The 24,887-nt window shown below is 41.8% G+C and overlaps 1 protein-coding gene across 1 annotated transcript in view; it reads left to right on the forward strand.

The window, feature by feature from the left end:
- LOC149237691 (uncharacterized) overlaps positions 1 to 24,887 on the forward strand; it is a 340,935-nt gene that overhangs the window by 23,979 nt on the left and 292,069 nt on the right. The window contains exon 2 of the mRNA XM_089366869.1: positions 22,941 to 23,023. Coding sequence (XP_089222995.1) covers positions 22,941 to 23,023 — 83 coding nt within the window. The remainder of the gene's footprint in view (positions 1 to 22,940; positions 23,024 to 24,887) is intronic.

Consider the following 24,887-nt stretch of genomic DNA (forward strand, 5'->3'; position numbering starts at 1 on the left):
GCTAAGCCAAGGGGGGTGGTCCCTATTGGAAATTTCTAAGGAAAAGGCTTGTTAAATCTAACAAGTTCTAGGAGATAATTAGTAAACCAATTAGAGCATCAACTATATAATGACATGAAATATAACTTGAAGCAAGGAATTAAACTAGCAAGTATGAGTAAATCATGAGCATATAATTCACATCAACAAGTAAACAAATCAAATGATTCAATCACATATCCTGCAAGGAAAATTGTAAGTAGACCAGTGCCTTTAAATATAAAGTTGCAAGAAATTATAGGAAATATGAGAATACTTGCAAAAATAGAAATGATTTCAAGATAATCAAGTACACTAGTATAGAGAAGTTGCAAAACAATTCTTAGTAAATCAAGACAAAACCACAATAGCAAAAGATTATATACAACTTTGAAAGATGAACAACTAAATGGAAATAAAGCTTGCAAGTGAACAAAGCTTGTACTTGAAAGTGAAATTGCTCAAACATGATATAATGACATCAAAGGAAAAAAATTTGAAATGGACAAGTACAAGAACATAAAGTGAAGTGGTTGCAAGTAAAGATGCTCACAATCCAACTCGTATGTATTTGAGAAAGAGCTTAAATGATAACTAATTACATGCAAGGTGAACCAAAGTTGCAGGTGAGTGTGTGAAGAAAAGTGGTCTTGGTTAATTTAATTAATGCCTATTCTAGGGTGTTACTCCTCAATTCCTTCAACTTGGTAAGGACTTAAGGTGTTTGCAAGAAGGCTCAAGTGGAGAAGCTAAGGCTTCATTAATGATATCCACCTAGTTCTTCAAAACAACCCGCACGCCTTCGTTCCTACAAGGGACTCAGCCATGCAAGAGAACTGCGAGGTCATGCGTTTTACCTTTCCTCCAAACTCAAATTTTGGGAAGTTTGAAGAAGATTTCCTGAAAGTCTATCAACCAAGCTTATGCTTGGAGGTAAATTTTAGAGAAGCAAAATTGCAAAATGTAAGTGAGATGTAAGGTTAAAACAAGTGCTTAATGACAAGATTGTTTATGAGTTGATAGTGCCAATTATAGCTCAATAAAATGTCACACTTGCATAAAATTGTAAGATGTGGAATGCAAACAAATTAGACTATGACATGAACAATGAAATAAGCGATGTACCAACAATAAAATGAATTATATCAGCAGTGAATAAATCAGATCTAAGCAAGTAAATCAGCTATGGAAATGAGTGTACTTCAATGTGCTAAATAGCCCAATGAAAAATGTAAATTAGAGATGAGATCTAGCATGTGAATGAGCAATTAGATGATGAAATGAGCAAGTAAATCAACTAAACTAGCAAAACAAATGAAACAAGTTAGTCACCAATCACCTAAAGATCCTCCTTCCAAATGAGGAGACTGGGATGCCAAGGGGAAATCCCAACCTCCCTCAATTTTTTTTCTTTTATTAGTTAGATAGAAGCCCTCTTATAGGGAAGTGAGGGACTTTGAAAGTATTGAGGAGATTTTACAAAGGGGTCAAAAAACAAATACTCCTCAAAATCTAGTAAAACTAAGCTATTAAATATTACAATACTTATTGGGCAACTCGCTTTTCCTCCAAGGGATCTAATTTTGATGGCTCAACTTCCAAATCTTCAAGAGGAAAATTTGCGCAAAAGAAAGGGATGGCAGGCTTTTTTTTATATCCATGGACAAGGGTAGGAAGAGGTCTCAAATATGCATATTTCTTGATCCGTCAAGCCTCCACCTATGGATCCCTTCAAGATGCCTTCAAAACCCACTACTCAAGCCTCCATAAGAAACTATGCAAGCACAGAAGGAGATCAGATCACTTGCAAGAGAATTAAATCATAAAATAGTGAGAATGTACACTTAGAAATACAAATGCAAGCCACAAGAGGATGAGGACACCTTCGCTCTTGTGTAAGCAAGAAGGGGCTAGCCCTTCGACTAAGCTCTATAAAGTTATATCATTCAATGAAAGTGCATAAAACAAGCAAGTAGATTTTGATTTAATAATAGAATGTCTTAGAGAGCTATGGTAGAAACTCCCTTTCAATTCGTTGGATCAAATCTTGAGAGAAGTAACTCAATGTGGGTTCTTGCTCCTTTTGCCTCCTTGAGAGTGAGTTTGCTTAACCAAGAACTTACCCCACGCTCAAGCTTATTCAAAACATGTTAGATTTCTACAACCTTGAAAGAAACTATAAGATCCACAAGGGACTAGATTACACAATGAAAAAGGAGGCTAGAGGTTCAACGAAAACCTACTAGTGCTCTTTCCTCTAGAGCGGTCCTCTAGGCCAAAAATCGATACAAGATAACTTAGCTAATGAACTAACAAAATCAAATCAATAAGCTAAGAACATTAAGCACAAAATCTAGAACAATTATCCCTCAAAAGTAGAAGAATAACATCATATAAGATAACCTCTAAAGTCTTTTACTTTATTAGATCATGAAAGAATAGGGTACAAAATTTGCCAGAGCTTCGCTATCCCAAAAACTAATCTAAGCATGATTACAATGAATGAGCCCAAGGCTCTCTTAAATAGAAAAATAGGAGGAGATCCCAATGAAAGAGAACTCATCCAAGTGGCCTAGGTGAAAATCCTGACGCAATCCATCTTGATCCCTTCAAGCAATTTGAACCCCTTCTAGAGGCCCTGTGCAGTCTTCAAGGAGATAACCATTGCAACAAACGAGAAACTGGGTGGAGTGGTAGGGAACCACTTTAGAAGTGTTCTCTTAGTCAAATCCCACCAATTAATCCAGTCAAATCAATTAACTCGAGCCACCTCCTCAAAAAGTGCGAATTTGTTGGGGAAATCGTAATGACTAGGGACCTCAAATTTTTCTTGTGGCCAACTTCCTTGATTTATGGGACAAGTGGGGTCCACATCACTTTTTTGACTTGACTTTAACTCTTGTGAATTCCCACCTCATTTCTGAGCATCTTTGACTTGGAGAGAATTTTTATTTTCTCTTAGTTATTAATTTATGGTTAATTTATTTGCCAGTTTATTTTCCAAACATAGAAAAAGTGGGTTTTGAGGGGTACATAGTCATTTTTTTACCCTCAAAGTGTGTCTTAGTAGAAAGTTGAGGTGTAGAGGTCTAATTTTGAGTACTCATACCCCCTACAACTTTTCTAGACAACACTTATTACAACTTACATAAATTTTTTATTAAAAATCCCATCCTGTGGGAAATTTTTAATAATTAAAAAATGACCCCTAGACCTAATCAAATTCCATGAAATTTCAGAGATGATCTAGTATGGTAATATACATTGAATCTAGACACTAGGACTCACCCAAGGCTCTGCCATCAAAACACACTCCAACTTTGGGGGCATATCTGGGAGAAAAAACTCAACTAATTATTTAGTGTTAAAAAACATGAATAATTAGATAAGTGAAGAAAAAATCCTTAGAGTGAACTCACTTGATAGTAAAGTCTTAAGCTACCTAGGCCTGTTACATGGTTTTATTCACCATACTAGCATCATTTTTTACAATGGCCCCGTAGGGCTGCGGAATCTGAAAAACATAATGAAGAGAAGAAGAAAGGTGCTTAAATGCCTTGGTGAAGTCTGGAACTCTAATTGATCTGATTTTGCTGGAATGCTCTAAGTGTACTTTGATCATGGATCCTTTTACAAATCTTCAAATGTAACTATAATGGTCAACAAAGTGTAGAGGTAGTGATCACCTATGCCTGCTCAAGGTTGGTATCTTTCAGGTCTAATGTGTCTTGGATAAAAAGTTGGCCTGTCTATGGAGAGTCAGAAGAGGAGGGGAGGCGAGGGATTTAGATATTTAGTTCCTTGGCACACGTGTCTTTCCTATTTGATCTTTTGGCTTGCACGACTAGCTCTACTATTTTGGCTGTTTTCTTCTGTTAAAATTGGCAACTAGGGCCAAACTCCACATGGGTCATCTTATTTATGACAACTGATATTTTTCTTGGATTCCTCTCTCCGAGAGGTGTAGGATTGATCTAAAGATCATCCGATTCTGACATGTACAAATGAAGTTATGAATTTATTTTGATTATGGTCAAATTGTCAAGGTCGGCCAACAAACTTATGTAGGCTCAGAAGCCCAACAGTCACGTCTATTCATCCTCAATGTTGCATATAAATAGAAGGTGACTTAGCCTCATTTGGACACACTCATCTTCACACTTCTCTCTCTCTCTCTCTCCTCATTGATTGGGTACGGATTTCTGGGCCTCTCTCTCTCTACACATTCGAAATTTCAGGAGAGCAAAATTTCACGAGGTTGAAATGCAGGAGAGCGAAATTTTAGGAGGCCAAAATTTCAGGAGAGTGAAATTTCAGGAGGCCGAAATTTCAGGAGACCGAATTTCTGGACAGTTTGACCAAGCATTGACCAGCATGCGTTGACCTCCTTTGACTGTGTTTTTGTGAGGGCTATCTCTGTTTGGGCAGGCCGCATTTCTGGGCACAGAAATCGAGGCTAAATGTTGACTGTTGACCAGTGTTGATTGCAGCTAGGGCTGACCATAGGTGGGCTATTTGACCAGACTTTGACTGGGTTGAATTTCACTGTTTTGAGGGCTGTTTTATCTTGCTGTTTGGAGGCCGAAGTTGACTGAAGTTGACCGATTTGCTGAGGGTCAAATCTGCCCTGTTGACCAACGTTGACTTTTCTGGTTAGGGCTCTTTTGCTGCTGTTATAAATTATCAGATTTGTAAATTGTACTCTCTCTCTGCTGAACTATTGAGACTAAAAACATATTTGATCAAGGGTTTCCCCACATTGGGGTTTGTCCCTAGCTGGTGCCACATCTTGTGTCCTCTTGTCTTGGCTTGTCTTCTACTGTTTATGTTTATGTTCTATCTGCATTTTACTATCATGTTGATGTGATTGCTAATCTGAATATTGATACTGGGCTAATAAAGAAATTGAAGTAAAATTGCTCTAAAGCATAGAACATACCATTGTTGCCTAAAATTAACATGGTATCAGAGCTGAGGTGAAGACAAAGCCCAAGCAAGAGTGAAAGAGCAATCACCAAAGACAGTTGGACAAGGACAAAAGGTTCAATGGGTTCCTCATCCTACTTCCCGGCTGAAGACAAGCTCCATGATAAATCTGACTATCATGGATGGAAGATGTCTCTTGATTTGACCTTGGAAGAAAAAGAAGTGATGGACTATGTGCAGGGTAAAATCCCTGAACCTCCTTCAAATGCACCGGCTACTGCGAAGACCAAGTACAATAGGGCTGAAGTCAAAGCAAAGAAGATTATCAGGGATTCCATTGACAAGCATCCGATAGCCTACATCTTCGAATTGAATACCTCCAAGGAGATCTACAACAGGTTGGGCGACATGTTCAACATTAGTAATGCTAATCAAATTCTATTTTTCAAGAATAAGTTGAAGGATATTAAGAAGAGCAAGGACGAGGATATTCAATCCTATTTCTTGAGGATTACTGAGATCAAGAATGATCTACTCTCGATCGAAGAAGTCATTCCTGATAGGGAACTTACTCTCACCACCCTTTAAGGACTCCCACCTGAGTGTTGATTTGGGGTAGCATCGGATGTGCTCTAGCCACGAAATTTGGTGGAGAGGTTGGGGCACATGAGATCTCCAATACCCAGAAAGGGTTTGGGCAGATTTTAAATAGATCAAGAGATATTACAATAATTAATCTTTTTAATCGAGTCCCTAAGTCTAAACATAGGGAAAATAAAATATTAATGTGTATTAATATGAATCTATGTTAGAATGGTCCAAAAGACATGGATCAAGCCAGATCTAATCTTAGCCGTTGATTAGGGACTTAATCTCGGCTGTTGAGATGTCAACAATAAAAGTATAAGAGGAGGCTTGAGGGTCACTTGAAGAATACACTAGAGTGATCAGTCATTCTATTCTCTAGATCAGTGATCGGAGAGCAGCTGAGGGGCATTGAGTACAGAGAGACAGAGAGGTAGAGATAGTGCTGGGAAAGCAACAGAGCAGCCAGAGAGAGTGACGCAGGAGCAGCTAGTGCTCACGTAGGTCCACGCAGAGGCAGCTAAGTGCTGCACAGAGCACCAGAGAGGCCAACGTAGCTGACGCAGAGGCTCAGAGAGTTGACGCAGGGCCAGTGCTGGGCTAGGAGAGGCTGACACAGTCCAAATTGGGTAGACGCTAGGGTTTTTGGGGCAGATTGGTGCTGAGTAGCTGCCAGAAGGATTATTTGGGGTTTCAGCCAATAGATTTGTCAGAAACCGAGAGATATTACTGCTAAGGAAATTCTTTGTTGGGTAGGCCAGTTTCGGCACCCAGATTGTACTATGATATTGCTTAATAAGAAAACCCTCAGATAGCTACACCGATTTTCCCACATTGGGTTTTTCCAGGGACAATAGTCCAAAAATAATGGTGTCATATGGTGTGTTTGTTTCTGTTTCTTTTTAGTTGTTGATCTGTAATATGTTGAGCATGCACTAGTGTTTATTTTCAGTATTTACATTGTAAATAACTTGTTAAGGAAAATAACAAGTAGGTAGGAATAAATAAGATAAAGTGCATGGAGGGTTTCTAAATAAGTAAACTTAGAAACTTCAACATGGTATCAGAGCGTGATTGCAAATCACAGGAGGACTAAAAGACATCAGCCGAGCGGAGCAATAGCAGCAGAAAACAGCTGTCCCAAGGTGACAGAAGCTGTTTCTAGCAACGCATAAGCCAAGGAGTGTGATGCAGAGCCAGCTAGGGCCATGCAGAGGAAGCCGGGAGCTGCGCAGAGCCTCAGAGAGGCCAGCGTTGCTGATGCAGAGGGTCAGAGGGTTGACGCAGGGCATCCCAGGGCTGACGCAGAGGGTCAGAGGGCTGACACAGGGCATCCCAGGGCTGACGCAGACCCATCTGGGGTGACGCAGGGCCAGCGTGAGGCAGAGAGGGGTTGACGCAGTTCATAGAGAGGCAGTTGCTGGGGTCTAGAAGGCTGCAAGAATATTGCAGAGTGGACCTGGTGAGGTATTATAGTCAGAACAATATCTGACAGAGCAAGGCCAGAGGAGTTGTTACCGAGGGTTTCTAGCCGAGGAACCTAAATCAGCAGTGCATTTGCACAAGTCGATCAGAGTAGGGGACATCTCAACAAGCGACAGAAGGATTTCCAGGAGGGAAATCAGGACTCAGAGGGAGTCCAGAAGAGAACTTCCAGATGGGAAGTAGAGACTTAGAGGAGTCGAACAGAGAACTTCCAGGAGGGAAGTAGAGGAGCATCATGGCACTACACGGGGTAAGAGACCAGGATAGACTGGACGGAGCATCGAACTTCGCAGTCTGGAAGGCCAAAATCTTATTTGTGCTTGATAGGAATCGTGTCAAGAACTTCGCCTTGAAGGTAATAGCTGTCCCAGTCGACCCTAGTGATAATGACAGGTACGAGGAGGCGATGGCGAGGGCCAAGTGCATTATCCTTGATGGGGTCAAGGATCATGTGGTACCACATATAGCCGAGAAGGAAACGACATTTGAGATGTGGGAGGCTCTCAAGAAGCTGTACCAACATACTTCTGTGCAGAGAAGAATGCTGCTTGAGAATTAGATGAGGTTGTATCAGATGAAGAAGGGACAATCGATTGACACCTTACTCGAAGGACTGAATGAGATCCGAGACCAGTTGACTGTAATAGGAGCAACACCGGATCAAGAGCTAATGGTGAGGACAACCCTGAATGCTGTCTCAGAAGACTGGGAAGTATTTATCCAGAGTATATTGGGCAGAGGGACACTTCCACCTTGGGACGAGATGTGGGCAGCTCTTTGCCAGGAAGAGATTAGACAACAGTCGGAGACAGGTAGCACTAGCAAGAGGATCAAAGTCAAGCAGGAGGAAGAAGATGTGGCCCTAGCATCCGAGGGAAAATAGGAAAAACGGAAGAAGAAAGATCTCTCCAAGATCAAGTGCTTCCACTGTGGGGAGATGGGTCATTATGCGACCTAGTGTCTAAGGAAGAAGAGTAAGGGAGAGTCTTCTGAGACTAAGGCAGCGCCAGCACGGGTAGAGAAGGAAGTTTTGACAGACGATGACTGTGCTATGAGTGCACACGCACCACTTGAGCGGAAGTGGGGAGACATCGAGCTGTAGTTAGGCGGACTACAGGCAATGAGGGGCAGGGTTCTCGAGGTACCCAGCCTCTTAGATTAGACTTTGCTACGGGAGCCCTGACGAGGAGTAGCAAGACTGGCTGATGTGGGTAGAGACGGATGCGGATGGAGTGGTAGAGAGAGCTACAGTGCAGGAGTCCTGAGACAGCACAAGGATAGCAGGTTGCAGCAGTGCGAGAGGCACAGGAGTGTTGCACCGGTGCAGGAAGGCACAAAGAGGTGTACAACGGTGCAAGATGTAGGGAGTTGTTGCAGCAACGCAGAGGTCAGAGAGGGAGCACTTGTCAGCGGCAGAGGGAGCTTCAACATCTGTGGGTGTCTCTAGCCCACCAGGGAGGTTAGATTGGGAGATCAGTTACTTACTTCTCAGTAAATGATTTGCAGTGCAGCAGTGAGCAGCATGATGCAACATGATGAGAGGAGGTGCAGTGCTAGAAGAAAGGACCAGCAGCAACACGGATGCAGAGGGAGCTATCGTACAGATGCAGCAGTGGCAGTGGCAGAACCATGGGCAGTAGTACAGGGTGCAACAGTGTAGAGGATGTTAGGCAGGAAGGCCTAGCATCAACACAGGTACCGATGCCAGATGATCAGAGTAATACTCAGTGAGGAGTATTATTAGAGCACAGTCCTCGCTAAGAGGGAGTGTTGATTTGGGGTAGCATCGGATGTGCTCCAGCCACGAAATTTGGTGGAGAGGTTGGGGCACATGAGATCTCCAATACCCAGGAAGGGTTTGCGCAGATTCTAAACAGATCATGAGATATTAAAATAATAAATATTTTTAATAGAGTCCCTAAGTCTAAACTTAGGGAAATAAAATATTAATGTGTATTAATATGAATTTGTGTTAGAATGGTCCAAAAGCCATGGATCAAGGCAGATTTAATCTTAGCCGTTGATTAGGGACTTAATCTCGACCGTTGAGATGTTAACAGGAAAAGTATAAGAGGAGGCTTGAGGGTCACTTGAAGAATACACTAGACTCTAGAGTGATCAATGATTCTATTCTCTAGAGCGGGGTTTGCTATGAGAGATAGAATCAGTGATCGGAGAGCAGCTGAGGGGCATTGAGTACAAAGAGACAAAGAGGCAGAGATAGTGCCGAGAAAGTAGTAGAGTAGCCAGAGAGAGTGGCGCAGGAGCAGCCAGTGCTCACGCAAGGCCACGCAGAGGCAGCTAAGTGCTGCGCAGAGCACCAAAGAGGCCAGCGTAGCTGAGGCAGAGGCTAAGAGAGCTGACGCAGGCCCTCCTGGGGCTGACGCAGACCAAGATAGGCTGACGCAGGGCCAATGTTGGGCTAGGAGAGGCTGACGCAGTCCAGATTGGGCAAATGTTGGGGTTTCTGGGGTAGATTGGTGCTGAGTAGCTGCCGGAAGGATTATTTGAGGTTTCAACCAGTAGATTTGTCAAAAACCAAGAGGTATTACTAATAAGGAAATACTCTGTTGGGTAGGCCAGTTTCGGCACCCAGATTGTACTCTGATATTGCTTAATAAGAAAACCCTCAGATAACTGCACCGATTTTCCCACATTGGGTTTTTCTGTGGACATTAGTCCAAAAATAATTGTGTCATATGGTGTGTTTGTTTCTGTTTCTTTTTAGTTGCTGATCTGTAATATTTTGAGCATGCACTAGTGTTTATTTTCAATATTTACATTGTAAATAACTTATTAAGGAAAATAACAAGTAGGTAGGAATAAATCAGATAAAGTGCATGGAGGGTTTCTAAATAAGTAAACTTAGAAACTTCAACACTAAGTGGTATGTATTTAGAATCACCTTCCTCAACAATGATCAAATTCCAGGGTTTGAAGAATTGATGTCGAGATGCATTCAAGAAGAAACAAGAATGGTGGAGCAAGAAATGGCTTCTAATAGAAGCAACCCCACTGCATTCTCCACTCATGCCAAAAGGAGAAATAATGCAGGGTCTAAAGGTCATTTCCATGGAAAGCTTGGATTTAAGGGAGGAAGGAAGGGTAGGTGCTTTGTTTGCAATAAGTTTGGCCACTATGCAAGGGAGTGTCCAAATAGAAGGGACACATTGCATGATGATGATCACAATCATTCCAGGGGCAACTTCAACAACAACGATCAAAGGAATGGCAGGTCCAATGGCAAAGGAAAAAGGAATGCAGGATATTAAGGAAATGGTCGACCCTCCAAGAAATCAAGGAACTCCAGGTATGAAGAATCAAATGTTGTTAACAATAAGCAAAAAGAGTACTATCTTATATCGACCCTCTACACTGCCTCTATGTTGAAGTTTCTAAGTTTACTTAGTTTAGAAACCCTTCATGCACTTTTTCTGATTTATTCCTACCTACTTGTTATTTTTCTTTAACAAGTTATTTACAAAGTAAATACTGAAAATAAGCACCAGTGCATGCTCAACATATTACAGATCAACAACTAAAAGAAACAAGAACAAACACACCACATGACACCATTATTTTTTGGACCAATGTCCTCGGAAAAACCCAATGCGGGAAAACCGGTGCAACTATTTGAGGGTTTTCTTATTAAGCAATATCAGAGTACAATTTGGGTGCCGAAACTGGCTTACCCAACAAAGAATTTCCTTAGCAGCTATACCTCACAGTTTGAGAGAAATCTCTTGGCTGAAACCCCGGAAAATCCTTCTGGCAGCTCCTCAGCACAAAACTGCTCTGCAACCCCAGCGTTTGTCCAAACTGGACTGCGTCAGCCCCTCTGTCTCACGCTGGCCCTGCGTCAGCCTTTTGTGGCTTGCGTCAGCCCCAGGAAGCCTTGCATCAGCTCTGGGAGCCTTTGCGTCAGCTGCGCTAGCCCCTCTGGTGCTCTGCGCAGCACTTGTCTGCCTCTGCGTGAGCCCTTGCTAGCTCTGCGTCACCCTCCTTGGTTGCTGCGCTGCTCTCTCAACACAATCTATGCCTTCTCTGTTTCTCTGTACTCAATGCCCCTCAGCTGCTCTCCGATCACTGATTCTATCTCTCTTAGCAAACCCTGCTCTAGAGAATATAATGATTGATCATTTGGTGTGCTCTCCAAGTGACCCTCAAGCCTCCTCTTATACTTTTCCTGTTGACATCTCAACGGTCGAGATTAAATCCCTAATCAATGGCTAAGATTAGATCTGGCTTGATCCATGTCTTTTGGACCATTCTAACACAGATTCATATTAATACACATTAATACTTTATTTTCCCTAAGTTTAGGCTTAGGGAATCCATTAAAAATATTAATTATTTTAATATCTCATGATCTGTTTAGAATCTGCCCAAACCCTTTCTGGGTATTGGAGATCTCATGCGCCCCAACCTTTCCACCAAATTTCGTGGTTGGAGCACATCCGATGCTACCCCAAATCAACACTCCCTCTTAGCGAGGACTGTGCTCTAGCAATACTCCTCACTGAGTATTACTTTGATCATTCGGCATCGGTACCTGTGCTGATGCTAGGCCTTCCTGCCCAACATCCTCTATACTGCTATATCCTGTACTGCTGCCCATGGTTTTGCCACTACCACTGCTGCATTTGTACGACAACTCCCTCTGCATCCGTGGTACTGCTGGTCCTTTCTCCTAGCACGACATCCGCACTGCACCTCCTCTCATCGTGCTGCCCACTGCTGCACTGCAACTCAGTTATTGAGAAGTAAGTAACTGATCTCCCAATTGACCTCCCTGTTGGGCTAGAAACACCCACTGACGCTGAAGCTCCCTCTGCCGCTGACAAGTGCTCCCTCTCTGACCTCTGCGCTACTGCAACAACTCCTTGCATCTCGCACCGTTGCACACCTCTCTGTGCCTTATTGCACTGGTTCAAGAATCCTCTGCCTCTTGCACTGTTGCAGCGTACTAGCTCTGCGCTGTCTCGGGACTCCTGCGTTGTAGCTCTCTCTGCAGCTCCATCCGCATTCGTCTCTACCCACTCAGCTAGTCCTGCTACTCCTCGTCGGGGCTCTCGTAGCAAGGTCTAATCCAAGAGGCTGGGTACCTCAAGGATCCTACCCCTCATCGCCTATAGTCCACCTGACTACAACTCGATTTCTCCCCACTTCCAATTAAGTGGCGTGTGTGCACTCATGGCACAATGTTCGTCTGTCAAAACTTCTTTCTCTACCCGTGCTGGCGCTGCCTTAGTCTCGGAAGACTTTCCCTTACTCTTCTTCCTTGGGCACTCGGTCGCATAATGACCCATCTCCCCACAGTGGAAGCACTTGATCTTGGAGAGATCTTTCTTCTTCCGCTTCTCCTGCTTTCCCTCAGACGCTGGGGCCACATCCTCCTCCTCCTGCTGAACTTTGATCCCTTTGCTGCTGTTACCTGTCTTCGACTGCCGTTTGATCTCTTCCTGGCGAAGAGCTGCCCACATCTCGTCCCACGGTAGGAGAGTTCCTCTGCCCAGGATACTCTGGACAAACACTTCCCAATCTTCTGAGACAACATTCAGGGCTGTCCTCACCATAAGCTCCTGATCTGGTGTCGCTCCTATAACAGTCAACTAGTCTCGGATCTCATTCAGTCCTCCGAGGAAGGTGTCAATCGATTGACCCTTCTTTATCTGATACGACCTCATCTGGTTCTCGAGCAGCGTTCTTCTCTGCACAGAAGTATGTTGGTACAGGTTCTTGAGAGCCTCCTATATTTCAACTGCCGTTTCCTTCTCGGCTATATGTGGTACCACATGATCCTTGACCCCATCAAGGATATTGCACTTGGCCCTTGCCATCGCCTCTTCGTACTTGTTGTTATCAGGTTGACTGGGATAGCTATAGCCTTCAAGGCGAAGTTCTTGATACGATTCTTGTCAAGCACTGATAAGATTCTGGCCTTCCAGACTGCGAAGTTCGATGCTCCGTCCAGTCTATCTTGGTCTCTTACCCCGTGTAGTGCCATGACGCTCCTCTACTTCCCTCTTGGAAGTTCTCTGTTCGACTCCTTTGAGTCTCTACTTCCTGTCTGGAAGTTCTCTTCTGGACTCCCTCTGAGTCCTGATTTCCCTCCTGGAAATCCTTTCGCCGCTTGTCGAGATGCCCCCTACTCTGATCGACTTGTGCAACTGCACTGCTGATCCGGGTTCCTTGGCTAGAAACCCTCGGTAACAACTCCTTTGGCCCTGCTCTGTCAGGTACTGTTCTGACTACAGTACCTCACCAGCTCCACTCTGCAATATTCCTGCAGCCTTCTAGATCCCAGCAACTGCCTCTCTGTGAACTGCGTCAGCCCCTCTTTGCCTCACGTTGGCTCTGCATCACCCTGGATGGGTCTGCATCAACCCTCTGGCCCTCTGCTTCAGTAACGCTGGCCTCTTTGAGGCACTCCTCGGCTTCTTTTGTGTGGCTCTGCGTCACACTTCCTTGACTTCTGCGCTGCTAGAAACAACTTCTGTCACCTCGGGACAACAGTTTTCTGTTGCTATTGCTCTGCTCGGCTGATGTCTTTTAGTCCTCCTGTGACCTGCAATCACACTCTGATACCATGTTGAAGTTTCTAAGTTTACTTAGTTTAGAAACCCTTCATGCACTTTTTCTGATTTATTCCTACCTATTTATTATTTTTCTTTAACAAGTTATTTACAAAGTAAATACTGAAAATAAACACCAGTGCATGCTCAACATGTTATAGATTAGCAACTAAAAGAAACAAGAACAAACACACCACATGACACCAATGTCATCGGAAAAACCCAATGCGGGAAAATTGGTGCAGCTATCTGAGGGTTTTCTTATTAAGCAATATCAGAGTACAATCTGGGTGCCGAAACTGGCCTACCCAACAAAGAATTTTTTTAGCAGCTATACCTCATAGTTTGAGAGAAATCTCCTAGCCAAAACCCTGGAAAATCCTTCTGGCAGCTCCTCAGCACAAAACTACTCTGCAACCCCAGCGTCTGTCTAAACTGGACTGCGTCAGCCCTTCTTTGTCTCACGCTGGCCCTGCGTCAGCCCTAGGAGGCCCTACGTCAGCTCTGGAAGCCTCTGCATTAGCTGCGTTGTTCCCTCTGGTGCTTTGCGCAGCACTTGGCTGCCTTTGCGTGGCCCTGTGTGAGCCCTTGCTGGCTCTGTGTCACCCTCCTTGGCTGCTGCGCTGCTCTCTTGGCACAATCTTTGCCTTCTCTGTTTCTCTGTACTCAATGCCCCTCAGCTGCTCTCCCGATCACTGATTCTATCTCTCTTAGCAAACCCCGCTCTAGAGAATAGAATGACTGATCATTTGGTGTGCTCTCCAAGTGACCCTCAAGCCTCCTCTTATACTTTTCCCGTTGACATCTCAACGGCCGAGATTAAATCTCTAATCAACGGCTAAGATTAGATCTGGCTTGATCCATGTCTTTTGGACCATTCTAACACAAATTCATATTAATACACATTAATATTTTATTTTCCCTAAGTTTTGACTTAGGGACTCCATTAAAAATATTAATTATTTTAATATCTCCTGATCTGTTTAGAATCTGCCCAAACTCTTTCTGGGTATTGGAGATCTCATGTGCCCCAACCTCTCCACCAAATTTTCGTGGTTGGAGCACATCCAATGCTACCTCAAATCAACACTCTCCTCCGGACACTTTGGGAAATTGGCTGATTAATAGTGGTGCCTCAAGGCACTTCACCAGATACAAGGAAGCCCTCTCTAATCTGATAGAAAAGGAGACAAACTTGGAGATCATCCTTGGAGACGATGCCACCTATCCCGTGAAGGGAGTAGGGAATGTTACCCTTCAATTGAATCAAGGTAACACTATTCATTTGCAAGAAGTATTATATGTACCTGATCTCAAGAAGAACTTGGTGTCCATTTCAGCCATGGAGGACAAAGGATTCAAGGTGGCATTCATCGATGGAAAGGTATGTGTTTGGAAAAGAAATTTTAAAGATGCTTTTACTCTTGGGTTCAGGGTTGACACTTTGTATCAAGTTGGAGGAAGTCCATTGGGAGCCATGTCTTGCGACACATCTCTACAATCTGAACTATGGCATCGGAGGTTTGCCCATCTTCATTATAAGGACTTACCCGATGTGAGACAGATGGTGACAGGTATGCCCGAGTTCAAAGTAGAGCATGAAGGTGTATGTCCAGGACGCGTCGAAGGAAAACTTTTAAGGGGACCATTCCCCTCAAGTAATAGCAAGACCACAAATATATTGCAATTGATCCACTCCGACATTTCTGGTATGATGCCCGTAAACTCTTTGGGAGGATACTTATATTATCTCACCTTTACAAATGATTATTCTTGCAAGACCTGGATCTACTTCTTGAAGAAGAAGGATGAAATGTTCACTTGGTTCCGACACTTCAAAGCCTCTATTGAAAACCAATCCAAGAAGAAAATCAAGATATTGAGGACTGATAATGGGACCGAGTACGAATCCAATGAATTCCAAGATTATTGTAGAGAAGCTGGCATTAAGAGGGAGACTACAATGCCATACACTCCTAAGCAGAATGGTATGGCTGAAAGGAAGAATTGCTCTATTGTAGAACTGAAGTTCCTATGGGCTGAAGCTGCAAATACTGCCGTGTATGTTCAAAACCAATGCCCTCATCAAGCATTGGACTCCAAGACTCCTGAAGAAATGTTCACTGGTAAGAAACCCGATGTCTCTCATTTTAGAATTTTTGGAAGTCCTGTATATTTTCATGTGCTGAAAGAGAAAAGAAGCAAATTGGGTGCATCTGGGAAGAAAGGAATCTTTGTGGGCTATAGTGAAAATTCTAAGGGATATAGAATTTATGTGGCTGGTCAAAAGGAAGTTGAGATAAGTCATGATGTCACCTTCGACGAAGATATGGCCCTCAGGAAGATCAACAACCTTCCTATCCTAAGGAAGGACAAAGAAGTTGACACCGGAAATCAGGGTGCAAAAGAAGACGAAACGATGCCTGATGTTGATAAACCTATGGATCCTATTGATCCTCCTCCTCATGAGCCCTCCTCCAAAAGGAGACCCTCATGGCTTAGGGAGACTCTCGAAGATGCCGAGAGACACATTGCACCAAGGGGGACTTTCCGTGAAAGCAAGAAGCCGAACAGGTATCAAGGATATTTGACCGCCATGAGCACTATCATTCAAAATGAGCCTTCATCATTCGAAGAAGCTGTGAAGCATCAAGTATGGAAGGATGCTATGAATGAAGAATACGAGTCAATTATGAAGAATGATGTTTGGGATGTGGTCCTTAGACCCTAAGACAAATCGGTTTTCACCTCTAAGTGGCTCTACAAAATCAAGCATGGAGCTGATGGAAGTGCAAACCATCTCATTCACAAATGTAAGAGGGAGTTGGCTTCTAAATTTGAGATGAAGGACCTAGGACCGATGCACTATTTCCTAGGTTTGGAGGTCTGGCAAAAGCTAGGTGAATTTTTCCTCTCTCAAGGAAAATATGTTGTGAAGATAATGGAAAGATTTGGGATGGTGGACTGCAAGCCTGTGACTACTCCGATGGAACTTAACTTTTAAGAAGTCATGTGGTAGTGCTGCTAGACTTGAATTGGGAAATGCTTCTGAGTGTCGTCAACTCATAGGAGCACTGATGTTTTGGTGAACTCCCGTCCGGACATATGTTTTTCAATTAACACATTGAGCCAATATATGGTTGAGTCTCATCATATACATTGGATTGGTGCCAAGAATTTTCTAAGATATCTTCGAGGCACAATCACTCATGCACTGAGATACACTGCCAGAGATGTGAGGCTGCATGGTTATTCTGATGCTGATTAGGCTGGCAGTGTGGTGGATCGCAAGAGCACTTCTGGATGTTGTTTTTCTTTGGGTTCTGCTTTGATATCCTGGATGAGCCGGAAGCAAAAATCAGTTGCCTTGAGCACCGCCGAGGCCGAATACATAGCTGCTAGTATGGCCTCCTATGAAGCTATCTGGTTGAGGAAGCTCTTCAATGAGCTGTTTGGACATGTGCTAGATACCACCGTGATCCTCTACGACAACCAAAGTGGGATCCGATTATAGAGAATCCCATTTTTCATGATCGCTCCAAGCATATAGATATCAGGTACCACTTTATCCAGGATATGGTACATGGAGGAGAAATAAGGCTCCATCACATTAGGACTGATGAGTAAGTCGCCGATATTCTGACAAAGCCCCTAGGGAAGGTCAAGTTCTTGGCCTTTCGAAAACGACTTGGATTCGTGGAGAGACCCTCTTATGAGGGTCCTGTATGAGATGGACATTGAGCTTTGGGAGCTCCGGGGGGCTTGGGGTACTTCTTGGAGCGATGAGCAACCATAGGGTGAGTGGTTCAACCTTCCCCTAGTGGTTTGCTGTGTACAGGGTGAGTGGTTCAACCTTCCCCTGCGATACCCCTTGGCAACATGTAGGTAGGATGAGTGGTTCATCCTTCTCTTGTTGAGACATCCTACCCATGTAGTCTGGGACTCATGGGAAGTACCTCTCATCTGGCCAATGAGTAGGGAAATGAGGATAGGGACCATAGTACTACCGATGGATGCATCGTGTACTACTGTACTCCCTATGCTAGGATGACCAATATTGATCTGGGATCAATTGGAACTAACTTTGGGTTAGTAAGAGTGGTATGAGACACTCTCTTTTGATTGGAACTAACTTCGGGTCAGTAAGAGTGGTATGACACACTCTCTTTTGATTGGGACTGACTTCGGGTCAATAGAGAATGGTATGATACATTCTCGATCACTTCTTCTTCATAGTTCAGCAGAGCAGAGCAGTGCATTGATGGCAGAGATAGTATAGATTGGCAAATGGATTAGCAGATGGAGTTCTCCCTAGTTGAGAGGGAGTGTTAAAATTGGCAACTAGGGCCAAACTCCACATGGGTCATCTTATTTATGACGGCTGATATTTTTCATGGATTCCTCTCTCGAAGAGGTGTAGGATTGATCTAAAGATCATTTGATTTTGACATGTACAAATGAAGTTATGAATTTATTTTGACTATGGTCAAATTGTCAAGGTTGGCCAACAAACTTATGTAGGCGCAGAAACTCAACAATCATGTCTATTCATCCTCAAAGTTGCATATAAATAGAAGGTGACTTAGCCTCATTTGGACTCACTCATCTTCACACTTCTCTCTCTCTCTCTCTCATTGATTGGGTACGAATTTCTGGGCCTCTCTCTCCACACGTCCGAAATTTCAGGAGGCCGAAATTTCAGGAGATAGATTTTTTGGACAGTTTGACCAAGCATTGACCTCCTTTGACTGTGTTTTTGTGAGGGCTATCTTTGTTTGGGCAGGCTGCATTTTTGGGCACAGAAATCGAGGCTAAACGTTGACTGTTGACTAACGTTGACTTCAGCTAGGGCTGACCGCAGGTGGGCTGTTTGACCAGACTTTGACTGGGCTGAATTTGACTGTTTTGAGGGCTGTTTTATCTTGCTGTTTGGAGGCCGAAGTTGACTGAAGTTGACCGATTCGCTGATGGTTAAATCTGCCATGTTGACCAGTGTTGACTTTTCTGGTTAGGGCTCTTTTGCTGTTATTATATATTATCAGATTTGTAAATTGTACCATCTCTCTCTGTTGAACTATTGAAGACTAAAAGAAGATTTGATCAAGGGTTTCGCCACATTGGGGTTTGTCCCTGGCTGGTGCCACATCTTGTGCCCTCTTGTCTTCTACTGTTTATGTTTATGTTCACCCTGCATTTTACTATCATGTTGATGTGATTGCTAATCTAAATATTGATATTGGGCTAATAAAGAAATTGAAGTAAAATTGCTCTAAAGCATAGAACATACCATTGTTGCCTAAAATTAACATCTTCCCTTTGAAAACCTGTATCCAAGAGTCCCGTTCTTCATTTTCTTTGGAATGATTGTTGCTGCATTACAAAAGAGGAGGTGAGGCAGGGGATTCAGAGATTAAATTCCTTGGAACTCTGCTTACATGACTAACTCTGGGGTTGCTTTCTTCCCTTTGACAACCTGTATCCAAAAACTCTGTTCTTCTGTTTTTCTTTGAAAAGGTTGTGGCTGCTCCATTGTTTCTTGTTTGAGTTTCCCATTCTAGTTCAGAATTTCAAATTTTTTTTTATAGATCCGAGATTTTATTATGAAGCAGTTGTGTTTCTCCAGAAATGGAGGAGACTGTTCCAGGGCTAATGATTTGTGTGGCAAATTTGGATATATCTACTTAAGTTCTAAGTGTTTTTGTTCAATATTTCAATGCTTCTTTTCTTATGCCACCATTTGTGATTTCATATCTGTAGTCAGTGTATTTCTTTGAGAGCAATGCTTGAACTTTTATATGACATTGAGCAAAGATCCAACCCATTGCAGTTCTGTAGTTTGATTTCTTAATCTCTAATGTTGCAAGGAGTCAAAACCTGAGGGAGAGTCTTGGCCTAGTTGGGAGCATTCCAACTGTTGTGGACATTTCCTCTGCAGGTTGACTGTTGAAGTGCTGGGACTGTCAATAATATAGTTGTAGGCAGGATCAATTGGCACTGGAAATGAAAGAAGGCAAAAAATGGGGCATGTGTAAACGTTCTGACTTGTGTGTAGCTTAGACATGGGCCAACCTAAGCGAACAAAATCTGGGCAAGTCCTGATGTGTGCTGGAGAAGGTAACAGATAAATTAAATTACCTAGGAGGCCCAACTTGTGGAAAAGAGAAGGTCAATGCACAATCTGGGGCCAACTTGGACATGGCTATGTTCACAGGAAATGGAAGGGGGCAGCTTGCCGCAAAAAGGTGCAGGATGGCAGGGCTCTCTTGAAACCGTTTGACGCTTGCATGAAACAGAAGGGGCAAGCCATCAGGACTGACCAAAATAGGTCTATCTTGATAGGGAACAAAAGGAGGCCAGCATGTGCATGTGCATGATGGGGCAGGCTGCTATGGTTGACTAGAACAAATTGGCATATGCAGGAAATAAAGAGAGGTTGACTTGCTTATGCTGACGGGTCCCAGGTCAATGGGGTGCATGAATGTCAACATGCTATGTCAACGAACATGTAGATTTGCAGAGAAGACAGAGAATGGCATGTATTGCAATAAAAAGTGAAAGATGGACAAATCTGTCTCAAGGGGCAGGTGGCTGACCATGTAACTATTGTAATCAAGCTAAAATCAGTGTTGTGAAAATCGCGATAATATCGTTTTATCGCGATTTTTTCCCCAAGCCAATATTATCGCGAGTAATAATTGCGGATTTTTTTTTATACTCGATAATTTCGAAAAAAATCGTGATAATTTGAAAAAATCGCGATTTTTTACCAATTTATCGCCGAGGGTCGGGGCAGCACGGTTTTATAAGGGATGCTAAATGTTCGAAATGCAATTTTTTTGAAAGAAACAAATAATTTTTGAGTGGGGCAGCTTAATGATCAAGTCTAGGCCCTAGTATTGATATGCTATTCATCCTTTTACTTAAATTTTTAACATTACCATGAAATGACTTAGGATGTTTGAGAGTGGTTCCGGCCTCATTGGATTTCATATGGAGAAAGTAGAATTTTAATTTTCATTCAAAATCCAGCAGACATATTAGTTTTCCAGGATTTCAGGATTGGGAGATTGTAATGTTTCCAGGTGACACCACCTGCCCGGGCTACCCCTGCCACCAGTAGAGGACGTGGTCTACTTCCTATAGCTCCTACTTCTAGTTCTTCAGCTTCTAGAGCACAACAGACTCCATTGCCAACTCCACCAGCACCAACATCTACATCTAGAGGGAAAGGGAAAGCTGTGGCATTTTCTCGCAAGAGGGGCAGAGGAAATCAATAGGATTAGACTTTAGTTATTTTCTTCATTTTATTGTATATGACATTATGACATGATGAGATACATTATTATATTTTTTGTTGATATTTTGAGGCTGAGTTGGGACTCAGGAGTCAGGACTTACTATTCAGGACATGATTCAATGTTATGTGTGATTTTAGCATTATAAATGATATTAAACATCTTATATATTAGTTCTTTTATCATATTTGTGTCAATGTATTTATTTTATGTTATAGATGGTTTAGATATTAAAAAAATGAAAAAAAATGAAAAAAAAAGAATATTTCTGTACCAAACGATTTTTTCCTGATAATTACAATTTTTTCTGATTTTTTCCTCGCGCCGATATTATCCCGATAACGATTAATGCAACATTGGCTAAAATATTACTGACACACTTTTATTAAAGTCACTGTTGGCTTTATTCATGACTAACCTATGTTACGAACTCTTATATTTACAAGTACAGTATGAAAAGGTACAATATGATCTGGGTGACTTTGGTGACATAGATACGCCATTCATAGTGTGGCAGCTTTTAGCCAAAGAGATCCTATGAGAATTATTTCTCAAAAAATCCTATATTCACTAACTCTTTGGTTTGTTTAGTTGTTATTGAGTTCCAGTCCTATGACTTTGCTCTCCTAATCTTTGGTTCTAGGATCAAGGACTATCATGCCACTTCATTTCAGGAAGTCTATGTTAGGATATTTAGACACTTGGGAGTGAGTTAAGATCAATTTGGTCTGATATGTCTTTAGGAAAAGTCTGTTTTTTAGGGTGCTTTTGTAAGTAACTAATCCAACAGTCATGATTAGGTTCTAGACAAAAAGTGATCCAGTGGTTCAATTTATTCTTTGTATTAACGGCACTTGATCCATGGCTTAACACCCACCTGGTCCATGATCTTTATTTAAAGACCATGGAGGATCATTTGTTGATCATCAATATGGAGAGATGTTCATATAATCTATTCTGTTTTTGCATTAACATATTACCTCAAGTGGCCATGTTGGCTGGGGCTGTGGACTATCTTTCTCTTTGAGGGTTTTAACTATGTAAACATTAGTGTATTGGTCTTTGACCTGTGTGTCTGAGCGATTGTGTTATGGTGTTAGATCTGTGTGGATAAACTCTGTTTTTCAAACTGTCTACTTAAGACCAACTCAATAGGACTACAGGAAATCCCTTATTGCCTGTCTATTAGAATTTGTCTTTCATTACTCAACAAATTTGACCTGTTACTTTTTCTATGTTAAATATCCATTTAGAATTTCTATAGCTATTTGAATAGTATAGTGCCAAAGCATCCTAATAAAAAATCCTCTGCTGAGAGGTTCATGATTCTGAAAACTGTGGAAATCTATGGAATTGAATTCACGGCCACTAAATGACAAGTATTCCACACTAACTGCTATGGGAATTTAGAGTGATTTATTTGTGTTTTAGCCTTCAAACAATTTATGTCCTGGACAAAATTTTGGTTCTAGAAGCTTGGTAAGGAAAGGGTGGGGATATGCTAGAAGATCGAACAAAAATTATAAAATCTTACTTCCAGGTTATGCTTCGTGGAAGTTCATTCGCCAAAGAAACTGATCATGCAGAGATCTCCTTTGGTAAATATGTCCAGATATAGATGTCGATCTAAATGCTTAATTAGCCATCAAGGGTATTCGACTTCACATTTAATTTGATATCTCCAATTTCATGTCTAAAATTATTGATGTCTCTGTTGGGTCGTATTCTGCAAAGGAAGTGCCATCTGGAATTGTCTTTTGAAAGAACTGAATACACGATTTCCCTTTGTTGAATGTAATTGTGTGTGATAAGGTTTTCATTTTTATTATGCTAGTCCAGGAATTGTTTTTATTTGTTTCCTTTGCATAGTTACAATTATTTTTGGTCGGCTTATTTATAGTTAGTCATTTCAAGTTGTTTGGATTTCAAAATGTTATGCTTAATGCCATGCTTTGCAATGTACTTATGTTTTAATAGCAAGGGTTTTCTATTGGCCTGAGAGCTTTGGAATTCTGCAATTAAGCAGCTAATCTGATTCATTAATGCTAATGGGCAGGTGTTAAATGTTGCATCATAGAGCGAAGTCAACAGTTCAAACAGCATCCACAAGCTCATTTCATTAACAATCGTACTATGGAGGTCATTTTCTACTCAATCATCTTTCACACAGATTGTGTCTCTCAAGTTGTCTCACAACTTCATTGTATTCGGTTTTTACTGAAGTTGCCTAACAGTGATTCAGGAGTTTATTCACAACTATTTTTCACAGCCTCTTTATTTTCGTTTGTTCATTCATTTTCGCACCAAATCTTCACTATGTCACAATTGATTTTTTATTTTTCTTAATAAATCAATTGCACATAGTGAATATTTTTCAATATAGATCTGATCTACGCACAAGATAAATTCAGAGTCAGATTTACAATAAACGTCAAACATGGAGTTCAGAAGCAAGTATATTATCCTTGGTTTGAAAAAAATATACTCAAAGATCGGGTTTTGAAGTAAATCCTTGGAGTTTTAAATCCCTGCCTTTGATACTGTGATAGGATTAAAGCTATCACACCATATTCGAATGGGTGAGAATGCAAGTACATCAAACAAATATTCAGATCAATGTACGTGAAGAAGAATAAATAATGTATGCAACAAACACACAAGAAAAAGGTAGAAATTGGAGAGAATAAACATTGTGATAAATAAACATGGTACCAACCTACAAATTTCTCTCATTGTATATTGGAACAGTGGTGTAGGCAGCAGGGCGCGGACAAGGGTTCAATAGTCTGTGGATGCATGTGGAACTGATGGATGCAAACATGGGTTTGGCAATTTGCAGAGGCATGCATTGCGTACATTGGATGAAACAGAGTTGGCAATGGAGCACCTAATTCTGTTGTAAGGCATTCAGTTTGAACCTAAGTTGCACGAAATGGGGAAACAGGTATGAGTTTCCGAAACGGGCACGGGTACGAAACGCGACCCCCCCAAATTTTGGAAACGGGGAAACGCGAATATATATATATATATATATTAGAATTTAGGACATTTAAGAAATGTTATGTGCAATCATAAAACATACATGATACATTATAATTTATTACATTTAAAGTTTAAACATTATGATTAAATTTACATCACATTTACTCATGAATGATCACATAATGAAAATAACAATATCAGAATATCCAAAATCAACCTTTATTATATATCCAAATCTCAAAATCAGCTTTTATTATATATATGAGGCTGCAAGTACAATAAAGACTATAAGGCTGCAAGAACTATAGAGACAAAAGACTAATCCTCATAAAAAATAGAAGCAGAAGCATGCTCAACAATGGATGGTGGTGCTGAAGAAGATGATGGGCCAATTCCACTTCCAGGCTGGACCTCAATATTCAGGGCAGCAAGAGAGAGATCCAAATTAAGACTTTCTGCATCCACATTCCATTCTTTAGAAGGACCACTGTTGTATTCTGGACCCCTACGAGATGCAAGGCAAAGGTTGGAGTGCACATAAACAAGATCCTTTGCCTTCTGCGAGCCCAACCTATTGCGCCTCACAATGAATAAAACCATAAGTGCTCCAATTCTTTTACACTGATGAAGAGCTTGCCACTTGTGAAAGAATACGAATGACAAGGTTTTGCAAATGTACACCATTTGCTTCATGACAAATCTACCACCTAACTAGATTCATGGTGCTTCTCTCCTCCAAAGCTGATATATCTGCATAATCATCTATTCCTGCAGCAAAACTGGCAAATTCTTCCTTTACCTCCCTGTGTAGATGAGTAGGAAACATTCTCATAAGGGCTTTTTTCACCCCATTAGCCACCTCCCTATACTTATGGGGTGCCTTCCTCTTCCCATCCCTTTGAGCAATAAGCTCCTCATCATAAAATTTGGGGTTCAAGGCATGTGCTAAAGTGTGCAATGGAGTGTTAAAATTGTTCCACCTATCAACAATGATTTTCTTGACTAAATCAACAAAATGATC

This window comes from Pinus tabuliformis, chromosome 8, assembly GCF_031772625.1.
Source record: "Pinus tabuliformis cultivar Carrire ecotype Pingquan chromosome 8, CPIR1, whole genome shotgun sequence".
In the NCBI taxonomy this organism is placed as follows: Eukaryota; Viridiplantae; Streptophyta; class Pinopsida; order Pinales; family Pinaceae; genus Pinus; species Pinus tabuliformis.